Source organism: Hyposmocoma kahamanoa, unplaced genomic scaffold, assembly GCF_003589595.1.
Source record: "Hyposmocoma kahamanoa isolate Upper Pololo Valley unplaced genomic scaffold, ASM358959v1 95, whole genome shotgun sequence".
Lineage (NCBI taxonomy): Eukaryota > Metazoa > Arthropoda > Insecta > Lepidoptera > Cosmopterigidae > Hyposmocoma > Hyposmocoma kahamanoa.
The window spans coordinates 3957419-3978649 of record NW_020654972.1 but is presented as its reverse complement, the minus strand read 5'-3'; the positions used below and the strand labels follow the sequence as shown (position 1 = coordinate 3978649).

At 35.4% G+C, this 21231-nt stretch overlaps 1 protein-coding gene across 2 annotated transcripts; it reads right to left on the bottom strand.

Moving 5' to 3' along the window:
- Nucleotides 1–1015: 1015 nt before the first annotated feature.
- Nucleotides 1016–19819, bottom strand: LOC113238176. 2 transcript variants are annotated; one of them, XM_026474937.1, is made up of 3 exons: nt 19799–19819; nt 19673–19717; nt 1016–3486 (listed from the first exon to the last, which is right to left on the bottom strand). In XM_026474937.1, the coding sequence occupies exons 2-3, from the start codon at nt 19688–19690 to the stop codon at nt 1177–1179; spliced, it is 2328 nt and encodes a 775-aa protein (XP_026330722.1). In that variant the 5' UTR covers nt 19691–19717; nt 19799–19819; the 3' UTR covers nt 1016–1176. The 2 variants fall into 2 exon arrangements, with proteins under 2 accessions (XP_026330722.1, XP_026330723.1); XM_026474938.1 differs by having other exon boundaries at nt 19673–19706; nt 19799–19816.
- Between the last annotated feature and the right edge of the window lie 1412 nt (nt 19820–21231).

The following is a 21231-nucleotide window of genomic DNA, read 5'->3' as shown; positions in this document are numbered from 1 at the left end:
GTTTCACACCCATATATTAAGATTGACTTAATTACTATGTTGTAGACTCTTTGTAGCCGTGTTAAATAATTTGGAGACCAACGCTTTGTGAAAGACTTCTGTACATCTTAGCGCGTTTATTATACGAATACTGATTTCAAATTCCCTTTTGTTTGTCTCGATAATATTGTATTCCAGGTATTTAAAGGATGTGAGATGATCTCCTCGCAATGGCGTACAGCCATGTCCTCTGTACGCCTGGCGTACGTTACGCCGATTGGCAAGTTCGTGACCAAGGACGATTGCAAACACGTCCCGCACTTCAGCGTGGCAGCTACTACAGTGACGAGGCATTAACTTCTGGGCCACAATAATATAGTATATAATTATGTACCTTTGATACGACAAGAAGACAAAGTATCTTATAATGGTAGCGCCATTTTATTTACGAAAATCCTGTTATAAAGTATATAATTTACATAGCATATTTTCTTTGACCTCATTTATTAATAATCAGTATTTATTCAACATTAAGCATCCAAGATAAGTTTTCATTCCTAGAAATTATAAAGGTAAGGGTGAAAGTAGAAACAACAAAATAATCAAATGTTTTAATAGGATAACTTGCAACCTATGTACAGAAAGCAGCACATCAAGCCACACATTGACGGATCTTGTTCTGTTGCTTTAGAGCAATCGCCTTCAGAGGCGATAGTCGAACAAAAGTGCATAGCTTGGTGTGCTGTTACTGACTGTAAGTAACTGTAAGTATAACAAAATTGTTGCACATAACAAAAATATTGCACTTTTGAAACAGCCACGTTATTTCACAAGAAAATAAACTTTATATAAAAATGGTAAAAACCAAGAAATAAAGCAACAGATTTGTATCTTACTAAGGTTTTTTATATTTTTGGTTAAATAATTAATAAATATTAACCACCAAATAATTTAAAAATCAAAGATGCTAATGACCCAAAATATTCAAATAAAATTAATTTTTAGCTAACTACTGTACCTAAATGAAATGATTTATCAATTTAAATAAATTTTCCATTAAGAAAGATCATTTCATCTGTCTTAACGGTGAACGAAGTAAACCATATTGAAGTGACAGTAAATCAGTAAATACTGCTTATACCTATATTTACAGTTGAGTATTTACCAAGAATTAACATTTAAATCTTAAGTTGATGCCTAAGTTGATGTATTATTTGCATTTTTTTCATGTTTTTTCGATGTTGACGATGAAGTGTCTGATTTGTTTTCTGATCTGCTCATTCGTTTTGGATGTGCGTGATAATTTCTTGGATATGATGGTTGTCTTTGTTTGCCAACAGGGGAGACATAATGTGATCCTGAAGTATATTCGTCCTCAGGATTATAATCTTTAGAACTCGACTGCCCATATGACGATTGAGATACCGAATGTGAATTAACGTAAGCCACGTTTTCGCCACTCGGGTTTTTTAGGATTGTCTGCGGAACCATCACTCTGTATCGGGAATGATATTTCATTGTTGGCGATGGAGTTACGTAACTGACAGCCTGAACGGGTTCGCTTGAGGTCTGGGATTTGTGACTTGCGGGGAAAACTGTCGCAATTGTATGATCTTTGCTGGGATAGTTTTCAGTAAGGACTAGATCGTCAGCTGACGAATGCTCATTGCCCGCATTTTGATTTTGGTAAGTGTAAGATTCAGGTGTACTCTGCAAATAATTGGGAACGTTGTAGTTTTGTCCTGCTTGGCTTCTATGGTATATGGAGATTATTTCTTTCTGTACTGGGTTTTGATCGTATTGAATCTGTACTGACTGAGAGTGATATTGTGGAATCGATTCTTGAGTCGGGCCGTATTCAGATGTGGGAGATGGAGTGGAATGACCGTATTCTGTCATAGCAGAGGGCTCGTCTTCATACTCAGAAGAATCAGACGGGGATTGTTCATACTGTTGTGTATTCTGAGAATGCGGCTGTTCATTGTGTTCTGAATTCTCCTGTGAGTCATCGTCACTAGCTGTAGGTTGTTGCGCGCCGTAGGCAGATTGTGCAGCGTTCTCATGTATGATTATTTCTTGTACTATCTTTTGTCGAGGTGCTTGAGCTACAGTCTGATAAGATTCTGGTTGCTGATATTGCGGCTGTTGCACGTAGTAACTTTGCTGTTTTACTGCAGTCGGCGGAATGTACCGATACATGTAAAGGTACTTTTGGTGTGGCTGTTGATATATAGAATTACCTCGTGGTACGTAGTACTGCTGACGTACATAGCCCGCAGGATATCTTGCCATCACTGGTTGAACAGCGGAATATTGAACCCCAGAATAATCAGCATGAGTGTAAGATGGTTGAACGTAAGGGCTTGCGTACTGTTGAGGCGTGTAGTGTGATACAGGTGTCGGTACATGCCTCTCTGGAACTGCCAGAGATGAGTGTGGATAAGTCATTACCTGAGGTGCATACGAATAACCAATCTTTTTGAAATATTCATTCACTAATTGCTGTAAATTCAAATGGTTCAAGTATTGCGATAGTGGATAATTCTGCGGTAAATTGGCGTATAGCTCAGCCGTAGGGTTCTTGATATAAGAGCTCGGAATTCTCAAAACTAAAACTGGTACGACCCTTTGTCCTACATTAGCGCCATGGGAGCGTAAATGTTCTTGCGTTAAACCAGCATTTTGGTACTGCGGGTTGTTAACTAGCTGTGATGGGTGAACAAGATAATTAGACATTACTTGCGGGAATTGTTCGCTTAAGCCTGAGAATTCTTTTCCGTTATAAGTCGTGTAAAGTGTAGACGACGGCGGTGTTTGTGCAGCTGTCTTGGCCACGGGATAGGCCTTAGAAGAGGTCTGTACATCTTCTTCGTATTTGGTTTTGAGTTGCACCGCAGGTTTCTCATAATTGTAAGATGTCTCTTCTTCACCTTTAGCTGGCACTAATTCGTATGCCTGTGACGGTGTAATCTCTACATTTGGTGAAAGTTGTATTGTTTTATGTCCGTGCGACTGATGTGAATATCCAGCGTACGAATTCGGATTTGCGGGTGGTATGTCTTCTTGTGAATATGGATAAATCATAAATTTGCCTTTTTCTTGGGCTGGCTTTCCAAAATACGAATAAGTATATCCATTGTTGGTTCTGTAACCGTAGCCCAGATTAGCATCAATTGTTCTTTTTCCTTTTAATTTTGAATCAGTGTCATTGACGATCTCAATAGCTATGACAGCCGGAAACGGAGGCTTGACTAACGGCAACTTAGGCGTCTTCAAGTTGTCATTGTCGCTAGTATCTTCATCGCTTTCATGTTTACCTTCTTCACTGTTTTCTACATTTAATTCAGGTTTGATACCAAACTTAACTTCAACTTCTCTTAAAAACTTTCTTTCTTCCTCTGTCAGTAGACTTTTTTCCGACTGCTTGTCTTTCGTTTTGACTTCTGATTTATATTTCTTCGGGTCTGGATCTGCTGTAATCGTTGCAAGCACCGCGCATATCACCACCTGAAATTGCAATAAAAGAGAAATTGATTTAGACTCACATTAGACAATTCATCAAGTGAACAAATGTGATAACGTGTATGTGTGTAACTAGCAATCTTTCCATTAGTGTTATAGTTGTGTTCGTGGATTCCTAGAGGTAATTCATTATTCTTGATTAACGGCATGTGTAACAATAATATTGTAGCTTTAAATCTTAGGAACGAGTAAAATGATGTTTCTAACCGAAATGCTGTAGCTCGTTTATTGTTGCGTGTTAGCATGCACGTGCCGTCATCGGACACTCTCTACGCAAAGACGGTAATTAGGTAACATACATAACATATTTTGCTCCTTCATTTTGTACTATTTACTCGGTTGAGAAACTTGCCACTGTGACGTAACGATTGACGACCAGCTTATATTGCATTGTATGCAAACATTATATAGTGTAAGACGCATGTGCAACGTCTATGTAACTAAAATATGTACCAGGTATTCAGATTCGAGATAATTTAACTTACAATTCACTGAATCGGGCAAAGTTGAGAGATATTGTTCGGAATAGTGATTAACAGCGATGAGAGAACTATAAAAAAGAAGTGTGCTATGTTTTAAGAATAGACTTTTACACTTTAAGAGTTCGTCCAGGGAAGTACTGCCATCCTACTAATTTCTGCCGCTAAACAGTAATGTGAGCATTACTGCCTTCCGGTTTTGAAGGGTAGGGGTGCTGGTGAAATTATAGGCACAGGGACTTATCAGCTTACGTCTCAAGGTGACGGGCGCATTGGCAGTGCCCGTCCGATCTTTGCGATTTAAATCTCTGAATGGCACTGCAACTGTTATGGATAGGCGTGTCGCTTACCACAAGGCCCACGACTTGGTTGTCCTGTCACTTGCTATTATAAAAAAAGCTTTAATAATGAACTTGTAATTTAATCTAAATGCAAAGTAAACGCAAGTCTCGTAACATACGTCACACTGTATTACGTATTTATTACAATATCAACGTTGACTTTTGCTTAAACATCTCAAAATTGCAACATAAAACAAGTTGATGCAAAACTACAGGCAAATGTACGTAACAAAGTGTCTCTTACCCAGATTTAGCAATAAGAGGTCTCAATTTATGTGCTATGTGATTCGTATTTATCGCAGTATAAATCATCCTTACGTAACGGTGATTTTCTCGCGGCGTGCGCAAACGCTGCTATCATGCGGCGCTCAGGCCAACCCGACTGCCGCTTTCCACGACCCCGGGGCCGAGGATCCGACATCTGACAAATTATAACTTATACGTCACTCAAGTACAATAAAGACGTCTTTACAAAGTCAAAATTTATTTATGAGTCAATATATAGGTAGGTTTCTATACAAAGCCGTATGATATTTAAAATTTGCTATTACGAGGTTTAAAACTACAGTAAGAAAAAACTTTAAACTTTGGTAAAGTTTTAGTAAATTTACGTGGGTGACAAAAATCCGTGGCATTGACCCGTTTAGCTCTTGCAGGTTGTCTTAACATGTCATACTTAAAATAAATGTTATAAATTATAAATTTATTTTACTTTTTTATTTATATTACAAACGTTTATTTACACAAAGAGAGATCCGAGTTTCTTACGCAATTTTCTTAGGTGAATCGGACTCGCGAATGAAGAGTAGAGTTTAATTTAAAAAACTGCCTCTGTGGCCGAACGGTTACTATGCTGGACTACCACGCAGAGATCCCGTGTTCGATACCCAGACTGGGAGGAATATTTGTATATAGCCTACAATTATTTCTCTCGTCTGTTTGTGGGTAATTTGTGTTTGTCTATGTGTGTGTCCATGGCACCCGCGATACAGGGTTTCTCTAGGGCGGAGCTATGAATGTGTGCACGTTATTATTATTCTGCTCTGTACTACACAACGCACATATTTTTTTAAAATGTATTAAATATAAGTAAACTGATAGATTAAAAAAGTGTGTAGACAAATTAGTGTACTGTAAAAGTATTGTTAAAATCAGGGTTACAATGTTACATCACAGCTTTTCAAGTAACAACAACAAAATGTAACCACCCACCATCACCATATGCAGTAAGTACACCAAATATGTGACAGTTTCTTTTAATCGCCGTTATAAAATTATATGTTGTTTTGGAAACACAACATGATTTTCTGTTACTTAAGCAAGGTTGATGTCGTCACCTTTTATGCAACTAACAATACACAATAGTAAACTTTTTATTTGACTTTTGTTTCCTACAAATGAATATTAAGTAGGTGGGATTACTGATTAATTTATTGACATTGATTTATTAGACACTAATTTAATCATACCAATATATCAAAACAATTTAATTCGAAGGTGTAGTAACAGATAAACACCCTTGATGTAATAAGGTCACATCGGTAGGGCTAGAACAACATGGCGCGTTATAAGCGAGAGTGTTAATGTGACTCTTTCACTAGTCGCACCTTGTTGTGCTAGCCCTACTGCAAAATGACGACTATTCATCATTGACTTACAATTATATGGACGTCGGGTCCGCGCTAAAAAGTGTCCGAACTTATAGGGCGTTAAAATCGTATACAGAGCGTAATTCACGCTCTAGTCTTCGTTTGTTCGACTGACAGCGAAGCAAGCAAAATTAGACAGTACTGCGATGACATTACAATTTAAATTCAACGTTTTAGCTTTTTCATATTTCTTTACATGTCACTACGTTTAAATAGGTTGATTTGGGACATTTTTTTCGTGGTTTTTGTATTAGACCCGTCGTCCATTTATTTGTAAGTCAATGCTATTCATGAAAGAAATTTAAAGGATGTACAAACGACTTTAGTCGATAACTTTTTGTACTTAAATAGAAGAGTTATGAAATTTCCCAAATACATAATTTGTTTCATGTACTTCGTATTATATTCGAGTGCTACTCGAACTCTCTACTGCTAGTAGAGGTCCTTGTGAAAGAGTTCGTCCAGTAAAGTGCTGCCATCTTTCCTATTTCTACCGTCAAACAGTAATGTCAGCATTACTGTGTTCCAGGTTTGAAGGGTAAGGATGCTGGTGAAACTACAGGCATATGGGACTTGCAAACTTATGCCGCAGGGTGACATTGCAACTGTTATGGACGGGCGTGTAGCTTACATTCAGGCGACTGGTTCATCCCGTCATTTGATATTATAGAGAAAAAGACTTTCATGTGACAAAAGCACTTTTGATGTAATAATCACAATCGGCTTTATTATACTAATTACGGAAAGATAAACCATAAATTCAACTAAGTATTAAACTGCCTCAGTGGCCGAACGCGTGCTGATCTACCACGCTGAGGTCCCAGGTTCGATTTCCGGGCCGGCAAAAAGTAGTAGTATGGCCTACATTTATTTTACCTCATGAATGTCAGAATTGTGTCCATGGCACCCGCGGCACAGGATTTCCCTCGGGCGTGCGATACTATGAGTGTCTGCGTTATTATTATTATTAACTAACTTGATAATATCCTGAAATACCAAGTGTTTAATATGTATATATCGATTACACGAGTGTGTCAAAAGTATAAAGAGATTATAGAAAGTGGATGTTAATGGTATCCGCGTCCTCAACGGGGAAACAAGATTGACAATTTGGATGTTATTTAAAAGATAACTCAGTACAGACTACTAAAAAAACCGACCTCAAAAGTACGTGGAATCACATATAATTACCAAGTTTTATTGAAATCGGTTACCGAAAAGTGCACAAACCCGGATTCATCCCCTAGTTCGCCACTATGCAGGACTTGACACAGGAGACAATAAAAATCGGTTCACACTACTCAAAGTATATTGAGAAAAAAACGCCTTGAACTGGAGAATAGCAATATCAACCATTAAAATAATTGCTCCTTGTAGGAAAATTTAAACGCTATTTATAAAAATGAATCTTTATGCGTGAACAGCCACTCTTAGAGGTGGATGATTTGCTTCAAAATTAAATGGGACCACTATGGAGGTACCCCCTTTCCAACAGAAAAAGAATCATGAAAATCGATTTACATATACCGGAGTTATCGCGTAACATACACACAAAAAACTTACAGTCGAATTGAGAACCTCCTCCTTTTTTGGAAGTCGGTTAAAAAACAGAAGTTTAAAAGAATTGAAAGTCTCTACATCGTGCTAAGATGCAATGAACAAATTGAAAAATAGCATTGTACATTCCAGAAGCTCATACATAAACGTAATAACGCTACAAAGATATGAGCATTACGTGTTCAATGAAGTAATACGAGATGAAAGTAACAATACGGCGCGGGCGCAGGTCGTTCGAGAGAAAGTACTTAGCGGACAGGATCGCGACACCAGGAAATTACTAGTTCCTGGACTTAAATGATATAATCTTTACGCGTCATTTAAGATTTTATAAAAGTAGAATGTGATACAGGCATGTCTACGTGTATTTAATGAGAAAGTTGTGGGATATTATATAATATAATTAATCAATATGTACTTACAACCAATAGATAAAATTATACAGTATATTTTTTATTTAATCGTCACAGATATTTAATGTCACTGAGCTATCATAAACAACCATATTTAACCAGGAAATAAAGGTTTGGTTTCATGTAACAAACATGGCTTTGAAAGGATAATAGCCAGTAATGCAGAACCTCATATAGTAAAAATCAAAGACCTGAGGAGCATACCACTACACCCGCCACCCTGAGACATAAGTTGACAAGTCTCGTGTGCCCATAATTTCACCAGCATATACCAGAACACAGTAATGCTTACATTAGTGCTTGGCGGCAGAAATAGGTAAGGCGGGAGTACTTTCTAGGATAAAATCTTTCACAAAAAGCTTTACTACTACTAAATTCAAGTTTATAAAGTTAAATATAAAGTTTAATTTGAAAATAAACATTCATATTTTGTCATCCGGCTCGAAGGACCATGTTTAAATTAGCATTTGGCTGATGATATTGTTTTGAAGTAATTTTTTAGAATAAAAGCGCGTGTTTAAAAATTAAATTTTTCTGTTAATTAAGTAAAGATGTCACATTGTCTCAAGCATATGTTAAATAGTAAAATAAATTAAAATTAGTAATTTTCTCGCTAATTAATACACAGTTCCATCGAACAAATACAACATTATTTCCATAAAAAAATAATATTACGAAACAATCACAATAATGACGGCGTGTATATCATAGCAGACAAATTAAAATCAAACTACCTATACTGCGTAACACAATTGCACTAGTGCAAAATATACATTACAATTTTGATTACGAAAAAAGATTGAAGGCATCACCTTAAGTGTTTTTTCAAACTCGAACAGTTCTTATTCCCGTTCACGATTACAAAACAAATGTCTATCATCAATCATGGAGTTAAATAATTAAAAAAGAAACAATAGGAAATGACCCGTGTTATATCACCTGTTCATTTCTGTCTGATACAGATGTTTCAACTCAGATTGAAGTGCTTTGACCCATCATTATTATGTAGACGCAATCATTGCCGCATAGAAGGCGTTAATCATCTTACATTCAGAATAGAAATAAGCAGTGGTACAACGTTGAACACAAAGCTTTGTTTAACGTTTATGGGGAAATGTATAATATTAACAACAATATTATTAATGCAACATAGCGTTTCTCTGTATTCACGTTGTCTTAAAGTTTTTGTAGGTCGAAAAGTAGGTGTATTTCCGCTACTGACTTGCCCACGCTGAATTTTCATTGGATCGTGACATTATTAGCAATAGAGCTACTTGTGAAAGTGTTCGTCCAGGGAAGTACTACCACCTTACCTATTTCTGCTACCAAGCAGAAATGTGTGAGCATCACTGCGTTCTAGTTTTGAAGGATATCTAAGAGTGATCTCTTTTAAGCAATGTAACTGGTTTCGACACTCATGTCGCTTTCCACCAGGGGTGCGACTTGTTTATCCCGTCACTTAGTATCATAAAAAAATAACGAACAATTCGTGCGCCTGTTGATAAGCGACAAGCTTGTCCTATGAAGATTCCATCATCGGCATGGGGTCATAGTGGCGGACTATGTTAGAAACCTTTTCCTTAATGGAGACCCATACCCAGCGGTGGGACGTACAATAGGTAGGTGATGATGATGATGATGATAACCCAGGTATAATAAAGCCACATGTTTATCATACATCAAAACGGCTTTTATCATATCAAAGTCAAAAATAACAGGTCCTATATGAAACGAATTATATATGTAGGTAGGTGGTATAACATAGCTCTTCAATTTATGTATGTATAAAAAAAATATCGAGTGACTTTCTTCATAGAATCTTCTCCTTCCGTCCACCCTCTTGAAAAGTTATTTTGTAGACGTGGAATGCCACATTACATCATCATCATTACACCACGATTGCAATATTTTGGTCGAGTTAGTATGAGTATTTATAATGGAGCAGCTGATTTTTTCTTGGTAAAACTTTAAAATAAGTGGTATAGGGTAGAATTGCTTCCTTATATCATTATTTCTTTGCAAATAACTTATCACACTGTATATTGTAACATAATAAATAATTATATTGTGTCTATCTGTGAGTTATCTTGCAATCACGCGCTGGGTCAAAAGAATATCATTAACAAATTACAACGTAGCTTATTGTTCGTAGAAGCACGTGGCGTAAGTATTACAAAATATGAAGAAGTGAGCTTTGTAAATGAGTATTGACATTTATTAAGTAACGAAATAATCACGACGATAATGTAAACTTATGGACGTTCAGTAAATAAATTCAAAGGCGAGTAATTATAGCTTTTATTGCTACCTATATGCTGTTGTAATTGAATCTAGGTTAGAGCATCTGTGTTTTGAAGAAAGAATAACATTTTTTAAAGGACAGGTTTTAGTTTTTCACGACTGTTTTGAAATATTTACCTCCTGTTTTAAATTCAATTTTACTTAAAACTTAACCTTAATTAAATTGAATTTTAAAACAGGACGTAAATATTTTAAAATTGTCGTTAGAACCTACAGTAAAGATAATAATAATATATACATACACATCCATGCTTCTGAATTTTCATTGCAATAGACAGAGATTATTGCTCACGATCCTGACAAGCTTCTCTTCCTATATAATATAAATTACATTCATTAATCTTCATCATACAAGTCCTTTTCATAACTAACGTAATCGACATCTTTGACGAAACTGAGTTATTAATATGCCTGAAATCAGCAAAACGAGATCTATAAGCCTCTAGAAGCAGTTTTTATATCTTGTTTTGTAACAGTTTCTTTTTATTATTTATTCAGATATCTACATTTTTTTAAGGCCCAGCGGTGTAATTTTACTTACAAAAATAACTAAAAGACAAGGTTAGTGGTAATAATAATAAATAGTTACACAAAAATTCAATAAAAAAAAATTGACAGGCTACTATCTCTCTCTCGAATCCCGAACCATATTTGTCTTGCAAAATCGAGCGATTCGTTCTGTGTACCGTTTAAGTTCTCGGGCTTCTCTCAATTATCATGACTGTGGCATTACATTTACTCAAATATTTCGTATGCCCGTAAAAATATGCATAATTTCGTTAAATATAATAAGACATCCATAATATTAACCTTAGAACTAAGTCCAAACTCATGATATCACGGTTTCATTTAACTAAGGTAAACGATTATTTTATGGGGAAATGTGATTCCGGAGAAAAGATTATGATTTCCTAAGTTTAAAACGTACATTAAAAGTATTTTAATTAAAAAGTCATATTACAAAATTAAGGAGTATGTGTTAGACAAAGAAGCATGGAAAGACAACAAGAGTATAGATTCCACACAATTATGATTGTTGACAAAGTGTACATAGGGCGCACTATAAGTTTCCGGAACTGGCCACTTACACAAACAATATTTAAAAAGTAATTACAACATTTGAAAATGGACCTCTTTGGCTGTAGAAAACAGTTTTTTTTATCTAACTGCCACTTGTTTTTACATTGTGGCGTCATTTTAGAAATTGGTTGTCTACATCACCAAGGATTTAACTCGTGAAAATTTTCGTAGTTTGATTTTCTACGATTTTAAGTGTAATTTAACAGCTCAGCGGAGCTTTGCTCGGCTTCAAACTGCTTTTGGCGATGTAGCTTCATGCAAGACGACTATTTATAACTGATTTGCAGAATTCAAACGCGGTCGTGTGAATCTCAGTGACGAATTTCGTGATTGTCGCCCGGCCACTGCTGTGAACAACAAAAACATCCATGCTATGCGTCGCATGATTAAAACAGACAGGCACGTGACATACCATGAGATTCGGGCATCTTTAGGGATAGGCATGAGTCAAATACAACCAATACTACATAAACATTTGGGTGTGAAAAAGCTGTGCTCTCGGTGCATCCCACACACTTTGACTGAAGCTCAAAAAACGGATCGCGTCACTTGGTGCAATGCCATGCTTACCAGATTCAACGGAGAGGCGTCAAATTTGGTGTGCGACATAGTAACAGGTAACGAAATATGGATTTATATTTACGATTCCAAAACAAAGCAGTAATTGAGCGTATGGGTATTTCGAGATGAGCCGAAACCAACCGTAGTGGCGCGCGTGCAAAGAGCCTCTAAGCGGATGATTGCTTCTTTTTTTAATAAAACTGGACACGTGGCTACTGTTGCTTTGGAGAATCATTGTACAGTGAATAGTGATTGGTAGACGACGATTTATTTGCCGGAAGTTATTGACAAACTCCGTAAAAATAACCGTAAACGCCGTATCATCTTGCACTACGATAATGCCAGTTCTCACACGGCCAGATAGACAAATTAATTTTTGAAGGTGAACAACGTTGACCTTATGAGCCATCCCGCGTACAGTCCCGACCTGGCACCTTATGACTTTCATTTATTTCCAAAAGTTAAGAACCAGGTCAACGATTTTCATCATCTGAAGAGGCTGTTCGACAGCAATATGAAAAATATGTTTCAGGGATTGTCACGGAGGAGTGGCATATGTTTTCAAAATTGGTTCATTCGTATGAAAAAGTGCATAAACGCTATTTTGAGAAACAATAAATTCATTTCTGACTATTTATAGTATTTTTTTCTTATTAATTCCGGAAACTCATAGTGTGCCCCAAGTATTCATTAACATTTAAGTTTATTTGATAAGAGCAATCCCTAGAGTTTCTTGCTCGTTCTTCTCAGGGAGGTCAGTGTAGTGAACGAGAAGTAGCTTAAAAAATGACGTTTTCAAGTGTAAAAATTTTACCTGTGGAATAAATGATTACTTGACTTTGTCCAATAGACTCATGTCAGACTATTCGATTAAAATCCAGATGAAAGATTTGTAAAATTGTAGGTTACATCTATTAGGTATGACCTGCAAAATGGTGTTGGTGCTGATCCTTAGTTTTCTGAGCAATGAGGCTGTTTTTTATTGCAGATTGCGTTGAAACCCGCGCCTCTACAAACATGGTAGACGCACTGCAAAAGCGGGGCAGCCCTATCAGCATTCTAAACCCATTATTGTATTATTTTTATTGTATTATTGGACTATTGTCAAGCGAAATCAGTGTAATTAACTTTATCAAAGAAAAAACTTTAGATGCAAATGCAAACGCATGAGTTATGACAGGGAGGGCAGTATTCTTCTCACTTTCATAGAGAGTCTATAAAACACCTAATACAGATTTTACAGGTAGCCAAAATCTAAAGAAATCGAAGCGTTCACACAATACGACTCCCATCGGTGTCTATAAAACTTATTTTGCAACTCAGTAATATTTTTTTAATTTGTAATTAAATTTAAAAAGAGTACAATTTTCTAAGCTCAAACATAGTCATACGAAACTGAATATACAGTTTGACAATAGAATCCAGATGAGTCTCAATTGAAGAAAGGTTACAAACAGACATGTAATGTGATTAAAAATTCTTAAAGAAATAAAAATTTTTAGCCATTTAACAAAATCGAAAAATTATTTAGTACACATCCGTCAGATTCCTCTTTCGTCAGATCATTTCTTTATTCTGTATAGGTCAGAAAAAAAAAACCTTTAAATTTTTTTTTTTAATTTAGATGTTTTAGTTTCATACCTAATACAGTACCTTTAACATCAGCTTTTTTCTTCAATTTTCTTCAACGACCTCGGCGGCTCAACGATTTATACAGTAGGCGCTGGTTGCGTATCTCCCCGTGGTCGATTCTCGATAGCCAAATTTGAGAAAAGAAATTTTTTTAATTGGTTCTGATCTGTGTGTTCTGAGAAGTACCCCAGAATGAATTCCGTTGCTCTGGTTCTGACAATACTCATAGTACTGACAACCACACTAGTTGCCTAGTCTTAAACTAGGAAAATGTCTCACTTTTCCTTTGGTGAGGGCACATTTATAATTGGAGATGTACGGAAATAGATTATCTCAAAACCCAAATGTAATTATGCTCACATTACTGCTTGGCGGCAGAAATAGGTAAGGTGGCAGTACTTTTTTGCACAAACTCTTTCTCTTTCTTCAAACTCACAAACAAATAATCATAGAACAGCGACAAAATGGAAGAGCTATATCAATTCTATTTAACATAATACCATTATCAATTACAGTCGCAAAAGTTATATTCCTATTTGTTTTATTATTGCCAGTGATATTACAAACAGTAAAACAAAAAGGATCATCAATTTCTTTAATAGTATAAATAATGTATTACCCATCCAAAATGTATTACATATATAATAAAGAATACAATGGATTCTGACCAATGTAAATGGCCTCACGCAGGTCATTAAGTTTATTTACCAGTTGTTGTAAATTAGCTTTTTATTGCATAACAATAAAGTTCACGAAACAAATTGTACATTATGTAATAATGAAGAGTAATCGCGGCTTTTTGTGGACATGTTAAGGGGAATTTACATAACCCGATGGCAATGACAAAATAAATATGAGCTAAAACTCTATGTCAAGATAAATATTTTTTTCCCGTGCTAAAAATTCGTTCTTCCTAAGCGCAATAGGATCAAGTTAGCCTGGGCTCATGGCTCAATTGGTGTATTGTAAGTGCATAAGGCTCATTTATAAGTTAAAAAACCCATCGGGCACTTAGTTGAACTGGCTTTATCTCATCTATTTGCAAGAATTGGTCGCGATAAAATTATTTTATAAACATTTTTAAAACAACAGTTCTAACAGGCAGAAGTCTGTGACACGAAACAATTCTGTCGCAAGTGTGTTATTTTTCTAGCCGTACGCACTAATGGTAAAGTTTAATGTGAAATCCCCTTTACGGTAAACCACAGTCAATGGTGACATTGCATATCGGTGCCGGTGACTCTGTATGAACATGATGTCGTAAATAGTCATTAAAATAAGGTAAGTGGAAAAATAAATATACGAGTCTTTTGCAATTATGATGTGAGAATTGAGAATGTATGAAGCTGACTTTGCTTTATGTATTTCTATAGGTTAATCGATAGATGATTATAATAACGTATGAAAAGACTGTGTTTCTATTGGTCCTATGTTATTCTGCGACACTAAAAGATCGGATTTTGTTAACCGGCTTCAAAAAAAGGAGGAGGTTCTCAATTCGACTGTATGTTTTTTATGTATGTTACGCGATAGCTCCGCCATTTGTGAACCGATTTTGATGATTATTTTTTGTTAGAAAGAGAGTACCTCCATAGTGGTCTCATTTAATTTTGAAGAAAATCATCCACCTCTAAGGGTGGCTGTTCACAACTCAAGATTCATTTTTGTAAATAGGGCCTAAATTTTATTATAAGAAGCAAAAAATTTAATGGTTGATTTTGCTATTCTCCAATTCAATGCGTTTTCCTCTCTGAGTATACTTTGAGTAGTGAGAACCGATTTTTATTATCTCCTGTGTCAAGTCCCGTATAGTGGTGAACTAGGGGATGAATCCGGGTTTGCGCACTTTCCGGTAACCGATTTCAATAAAACTTGGCAAATAGATGTAATTCCACATACTTTTGACGTCGGTTTTTTAGTACTCTGTACTGAGATTATGTTATTAAGATACATAATAATATAGTTATCACCTACATTATCAGTCACAGAATCAAGACAGAAGAAATCAAGGTAGTCACCATTAGTTCCTTGTAAACCTCAAAAGAGATGGATATATGAGAACAAGAGAGCTATTGCCGGTTTTTTACACGAGTGCACCAGAACTACAGATTCTCAATCAATTACACAAACGTCCATAATCATGGTTTTTTTTTATGATACTAAATGTCAAGACGAACAAGTCGTGAGACTGGTGGTAAGCGACGCGCCTGTTCATAACAGTTGCAATGGCACTCAGAGCTCTAAAACGCAAAGATCTGAGGGGCTGTTCGCCCGTCACCCTGACTCATAAGTTAAAAGTCCCATGTGCCTGCAATTTCACCGGTACCCTCACACTTAAAACCCGGAACGCAGTAATGGCCGCAATACTTCTTGCCGGTAGAAATGGGTAAGGTGGCAATACTTTCCTAGATGAACTCTTTCACTTTTCTTGTGAAATAGTTGCAAAAAAGATTAATAAAAGTAAAATAGAGCTACTGCTACTGCAGAAAAGATTAATAGGTGCAGTTCTATTTTATTTTTTATTCTTACTCTTTCCTGCAACTTGCACATATCTTAAAAAAGACAACTTTTCACAGAGATTTCAAGATTATATGAATTAAATTAATCTTTAATTTTTTTTGTGCTTAATCATTGACTTCAAATAAATGGACGACGGGTCTAATACAAAAACCACGAAAAAAATGTCCCAAGTCAACCTATTTAAACGTAGTGACATGTAAAGGAATATGAAAAAGCTAAAACGTTGAATTTAAATTGTAATGTCATCGCAGTACTGTCTAATTTTGTTTGCTTCGCTGTCAGTCGAACAAACGAAGACTAAAGCGTGAATGACGCTCTGTATACGATTTTAATGCCCTATAAGTTCGAACATTTTTAGCGCGGACCCGACGTCCATATAATTGTAAGTCAATGTGCTTAATATATTATTAGGAGATCTAATTATATATTTTCAAAAAACAATTTGTTTCATGTAGTTCATATTAATTTTATGACTTTCATGTAATATAAGCACTTTTGACGAATGATCACATACTATGGCTTTATTATTTACCAAGGATACGAACATGCTTTCTACGTAGAATTGACCTTTAGCATTTTGTTAAGAGTTAGACCATTAAAAAAATAAATACAGAAGAAAGAAATTTAGTAATCTAATTTCAGTTGCTATGGATAACTATGTTTAAGTCATTACGTCACATTATTCCAAATTTCACAGAAAGTTAATTACCTTAAATTTAATCACATATCAACTTTATAACGTTGACATAAGATCTATTAGGTAACTGACAATATAAAACTCAAGCTTGTACGCAATATTAGACATGTGCGTTGTAGTATCTATAAGGACTTTGTAATAAAACCAACGTATATCTTGTTCATATCATACAAATGCACATATTTGAAAGCGTTCTTTTGAATATTTTAGACGTAAATTTAAATTTTATTTGGCATACAACCATGCAAATAACTTTCTACTTAAATACGGTCGACTCTGGCAGTGTTAAAGGGAAATCGTGATAGAGTGTAAATTTTTTAGAAACTTTTAATATTTTTTCTAAATGTACATAAAATCATAGGTTTTGCATATTATTAATTCATAATACATTCATTTGTGAAAACACAGGTTGTATAGAAGCTGAAATGTACAAAATAAACATAGCTTCACTGTATCCGACTAAACATTAGGCATATAAACATTGAAGGTATATTATACATTCGCCCACATACTAAACCAGATGTAATTTTTTAAAATAATATCACGTGGGCGTGCATACTTGGATTTAATAAGTCAGTCAATAATCTAAATCCGGTGATAGTTACATGGATCAATTTTAATGATAATAATTGCAAAGTATAACTATACATATCAAAACAATAATAATAATAATCTTAGTAGCAGTAGAGCTCCTTGTCCTGGGAAGTACTGCCACCTTACCTATTCCTGCCGCCAAGCACTAATGTGAGCATTACTGCGTTCTGGTTTACGCTGGTGAAATTACGGGCACACGGAACTTGTCAACTTATGTTTTAAAGCTCTGAGTGGTACTGCAACTGATATGGAGAGACTTGTCACTTACCAGGCGCACGACTTGTTCGTCCCGTCACTTGACACCATAAAAACAATGTTATTATTATTTTATAACTACATGAGGTTCTGCTTTTTTGGCTAATATCCTTTCAAAGAAATGTTTATTACAAGAAACCAAACTTCTCTTGTTATATAGAGGCCTTTAAAATCGCCAAATGAAACCTCTATTTTAACCGACTTCAAAAAAGGAGGAGGTTCTCAATTCGACTGTATATTCTTATTTTTGTATGAATGTTACGCGATAACTCCGGTATTTGTAAACCGATTTTCATGATTCTTTTTTTGTTAGAAAGACCTCTGGTGGTCCCATTTAATTTGGAAGAAAATCATCCACCTCTAAGGGTAGCTGTTCACGCATGAAGATTCATTTTCATAAATAACGCCTAAATTTTATTATAAGGAGCAACTATTTTAATGGTTGATTTTGCTATTCTCCAATTCAAGGCGTTTTTCTCTCAATATACTTTGAGTAGCGAGAGCCGATTTTTTTATCTCCTGTGTCAAGTCCCGTATAATGGCGAACTAGGGGATGAATCCGGGTTTGCGCACTTTCCGGTAACCGATTTCAATAAAACTTGTTAATTATATGCAATTCCACGTACTTTTGAGGTAGGTTTTTTTTAGTACTCTGTACTGAGATTATTTACACTCGAGTCGAGTAGGCATGAGTACTAAGGAATAGCTGATTTTATAGCTATTTCAAAAGCTTTGTCACAGTACAGTGTTTGGTTTCATAAGGTAGGTATAAATACTTCCATAAATACAAAATTTTCATTCAATACATTGCAACCTCTACAATAAAGTGATAAACACGAAAAGTTATTTATCGGAAAACTGTCAAAATAAATTTAAAAAAATAACAACTATACGAGCCATTTATCATAAGAACCACATGAAACAAATTAAGTATATGTGAAACTGTATAACTTTCATATTTAAATATAAAAAGTTATCGACTATAATTTCGGTCGTACAGTCTTGAAACGTCTCATCTGAAAACATTTTACACCAAGAAGAGTGCAATTTAATTAGACTTAATTTACTCGTTACTTTATTATTGACAAGCATTGCACCCACATCATTTTAAGATATAGCATATATAAAGGAAAGATGATAAAAAAAAGTTAAAATATTTATCAAGTTATCTCTATATAGTCTATAATTACAAATAGAAAATGAAACTATTTTTCCGGATTTAAATCGCGTGTACCTATTTGTTTTTCCAAACAATCTAACATTTCGGGTCCTTTGGTTTGAAAAAACAAACATACGCGATTTAAATCCGGAAAAATAATTTCATTTCCAAAGAAAATGTTGTTTGTACATAAATTCAGAATTGATTAGAAGACAGGGTAGCAAGGAATGAGTAAAACCTTTTGACGGCCTAGGAGACCTAACAGATTGCACTGTGGGCGCTGGATAAGAAGGTCCCGGCTTCGATTCCCGACAGGACAAAGTTTTGAGATGAATTTGCCTAAATTTGGTTATGGTCTGGGTATTCTGGGCAATGTCCTGAAGTAACTTCCGTTGCTCTAGTACTCATAGTACGAGAAGTATTGTGAATTAATGTGGTTATCAATTAATATTAATGTTGCATTATGTTAGATGATTTTTTTAAGTTTGTATATTATTATTTGTTTTATATATGAATAATTGACTACAATACTACAATGAGCTCAAGCATGAGGCCTTTAACGAGTGCGATCGTAGCACGTATATGGTCAATGTTTTCAATATTACTAGTTTTACTTCCTATATCAACCTCCTAAAGTGTGAAGATGTATCCTTTTTTTCCTCTAAATGCGGGAAAGTCGTCACTTAAGGCCGGGATTTTTTAAATAACCTAAAACGTAAACAAACATCTTAATTCCTACGTAAAACACAAGTTAGTACGCTACTTAAGCAAAAACAAACTAAAAGAGGTTGTGTTGTTTTATTTCATGAAATGATTTACCAGGTTTCGAACTCATAGTCGCAGTTCACCAAGTATATTGAATTGTGTGTGACTTATCTGAGATTTTGTTAAAGTGCATTTTTTAACTAAAATATACATTGTAAACGTATTTACCAATTCAAACCACTGCATCCTGCCGAGCGATGACCTCACGCACGTCTGTCAAATGAAAACAGTCCGTTATCAATTATCATACGTATCACTGTCACTATCACATCACATAACAAAACGCCACAATACCTGCTGTGATCCAGAGTGACCGGTCTCGTGTAAAGCAATGGTTCCGCGAATCACGGTGCTGGCTTCTTTTATACCGAGGAAATGTTCGCGAGATGCGCCGGCGCGCCTTCGCTGCCCAAAAACACGCGCACAGACGCAGTATAAGATATGCGACCAATGTGAGTGCACTTTGAAGTTGAAACTGATAAGGACTGCTTTGAGCATAAAAAAATTATCGACTAATTTTGTACGTAGATCTTTAAGCCTCTGAAAAGTTGCCTTAGTAAGAGAAAAAAGAATACCGAGTTGATTTTCTTCCTGCATAGGCAGAATAATAATATTATTATTCGACAATTCAAATTATGAATTTCTTACAATTCATATAACGCAATTAATCTAATTAGTCAAATAGATGAATTGCGTAAATTAAAACATTATAAATAAACTTGGCTTAAACCAAGGATGCGATGTGTTCAAGAGTAGGCGTTAGATGAGTTTCGCCAAAAATATTTAAAATCGCTCGACATTCTTCGTTTTTATAGACTACAGCCGTATAGTTATAGTTACACTAGTGCTGTGCACTACTACACACTACTATGTATTTCTGATAATGATTGCCATCTCTTTGATTAAAGTAATCAAAGTGTTCTACATTATTTTTATTTAAAATAGGCTTTCGTTTGTCTATAATTTCACCTAATATAGAAAAAATTATAGACATCAAGAAGACGCCTGTTAAACTGTATGTAATACCAACATAAATATAAAACTCTCATCTCTACAATAAATCTCAATCTTCTTTAGTTGAATATCTACAAATATAACTACATCGTCGATCTCATCGTTACTTTCCATCAGGTCAGATGGAGGTTAAATGTATTGCAGATTTAACCTCCATCTCACCTGATGAATTTTACAGAAAAAAAAAATGGGCACCAACGTTTAGCGTACAGCACAGAACGCCAATGGTGCTATCGACAATTTACCGACATATGTATCGATCCACAAATAAAATAACCCCGAGGCTGTATGTTAATCCGGGTTAAATCTTAATTAAAAAAATATGTGTCAAGTGACGACTTCGACGACGAGTGGTTCAGTCAATCCCTGCCGGGTCAATGTAGAAACTAACTTTTCCGCATTTGTGCTACCGTCGTGGCTTTCGACATAATAATTCTGAGACGAATTTCTTCAATCACTTGACAAAATTTTTCAAATGCCCTTATTAATTCACAAGCTGAATCCAATAGAGTCCGTAATAGACAGTATTAAATATACAAGGTAATAGATAAAATAGTCATGAAGACGAGATAACCCGCACCCACGCACCTGGGAAGAGAATTGTCTGTTTGTTGCGGTGCATGGATCAATGCTAAGCGAAAAATGAGCGAGGCCGGTGCGATGGGTTGTCATTCTGTAACTAATTAATTATTAATATGAAATTGGCAGGGTTG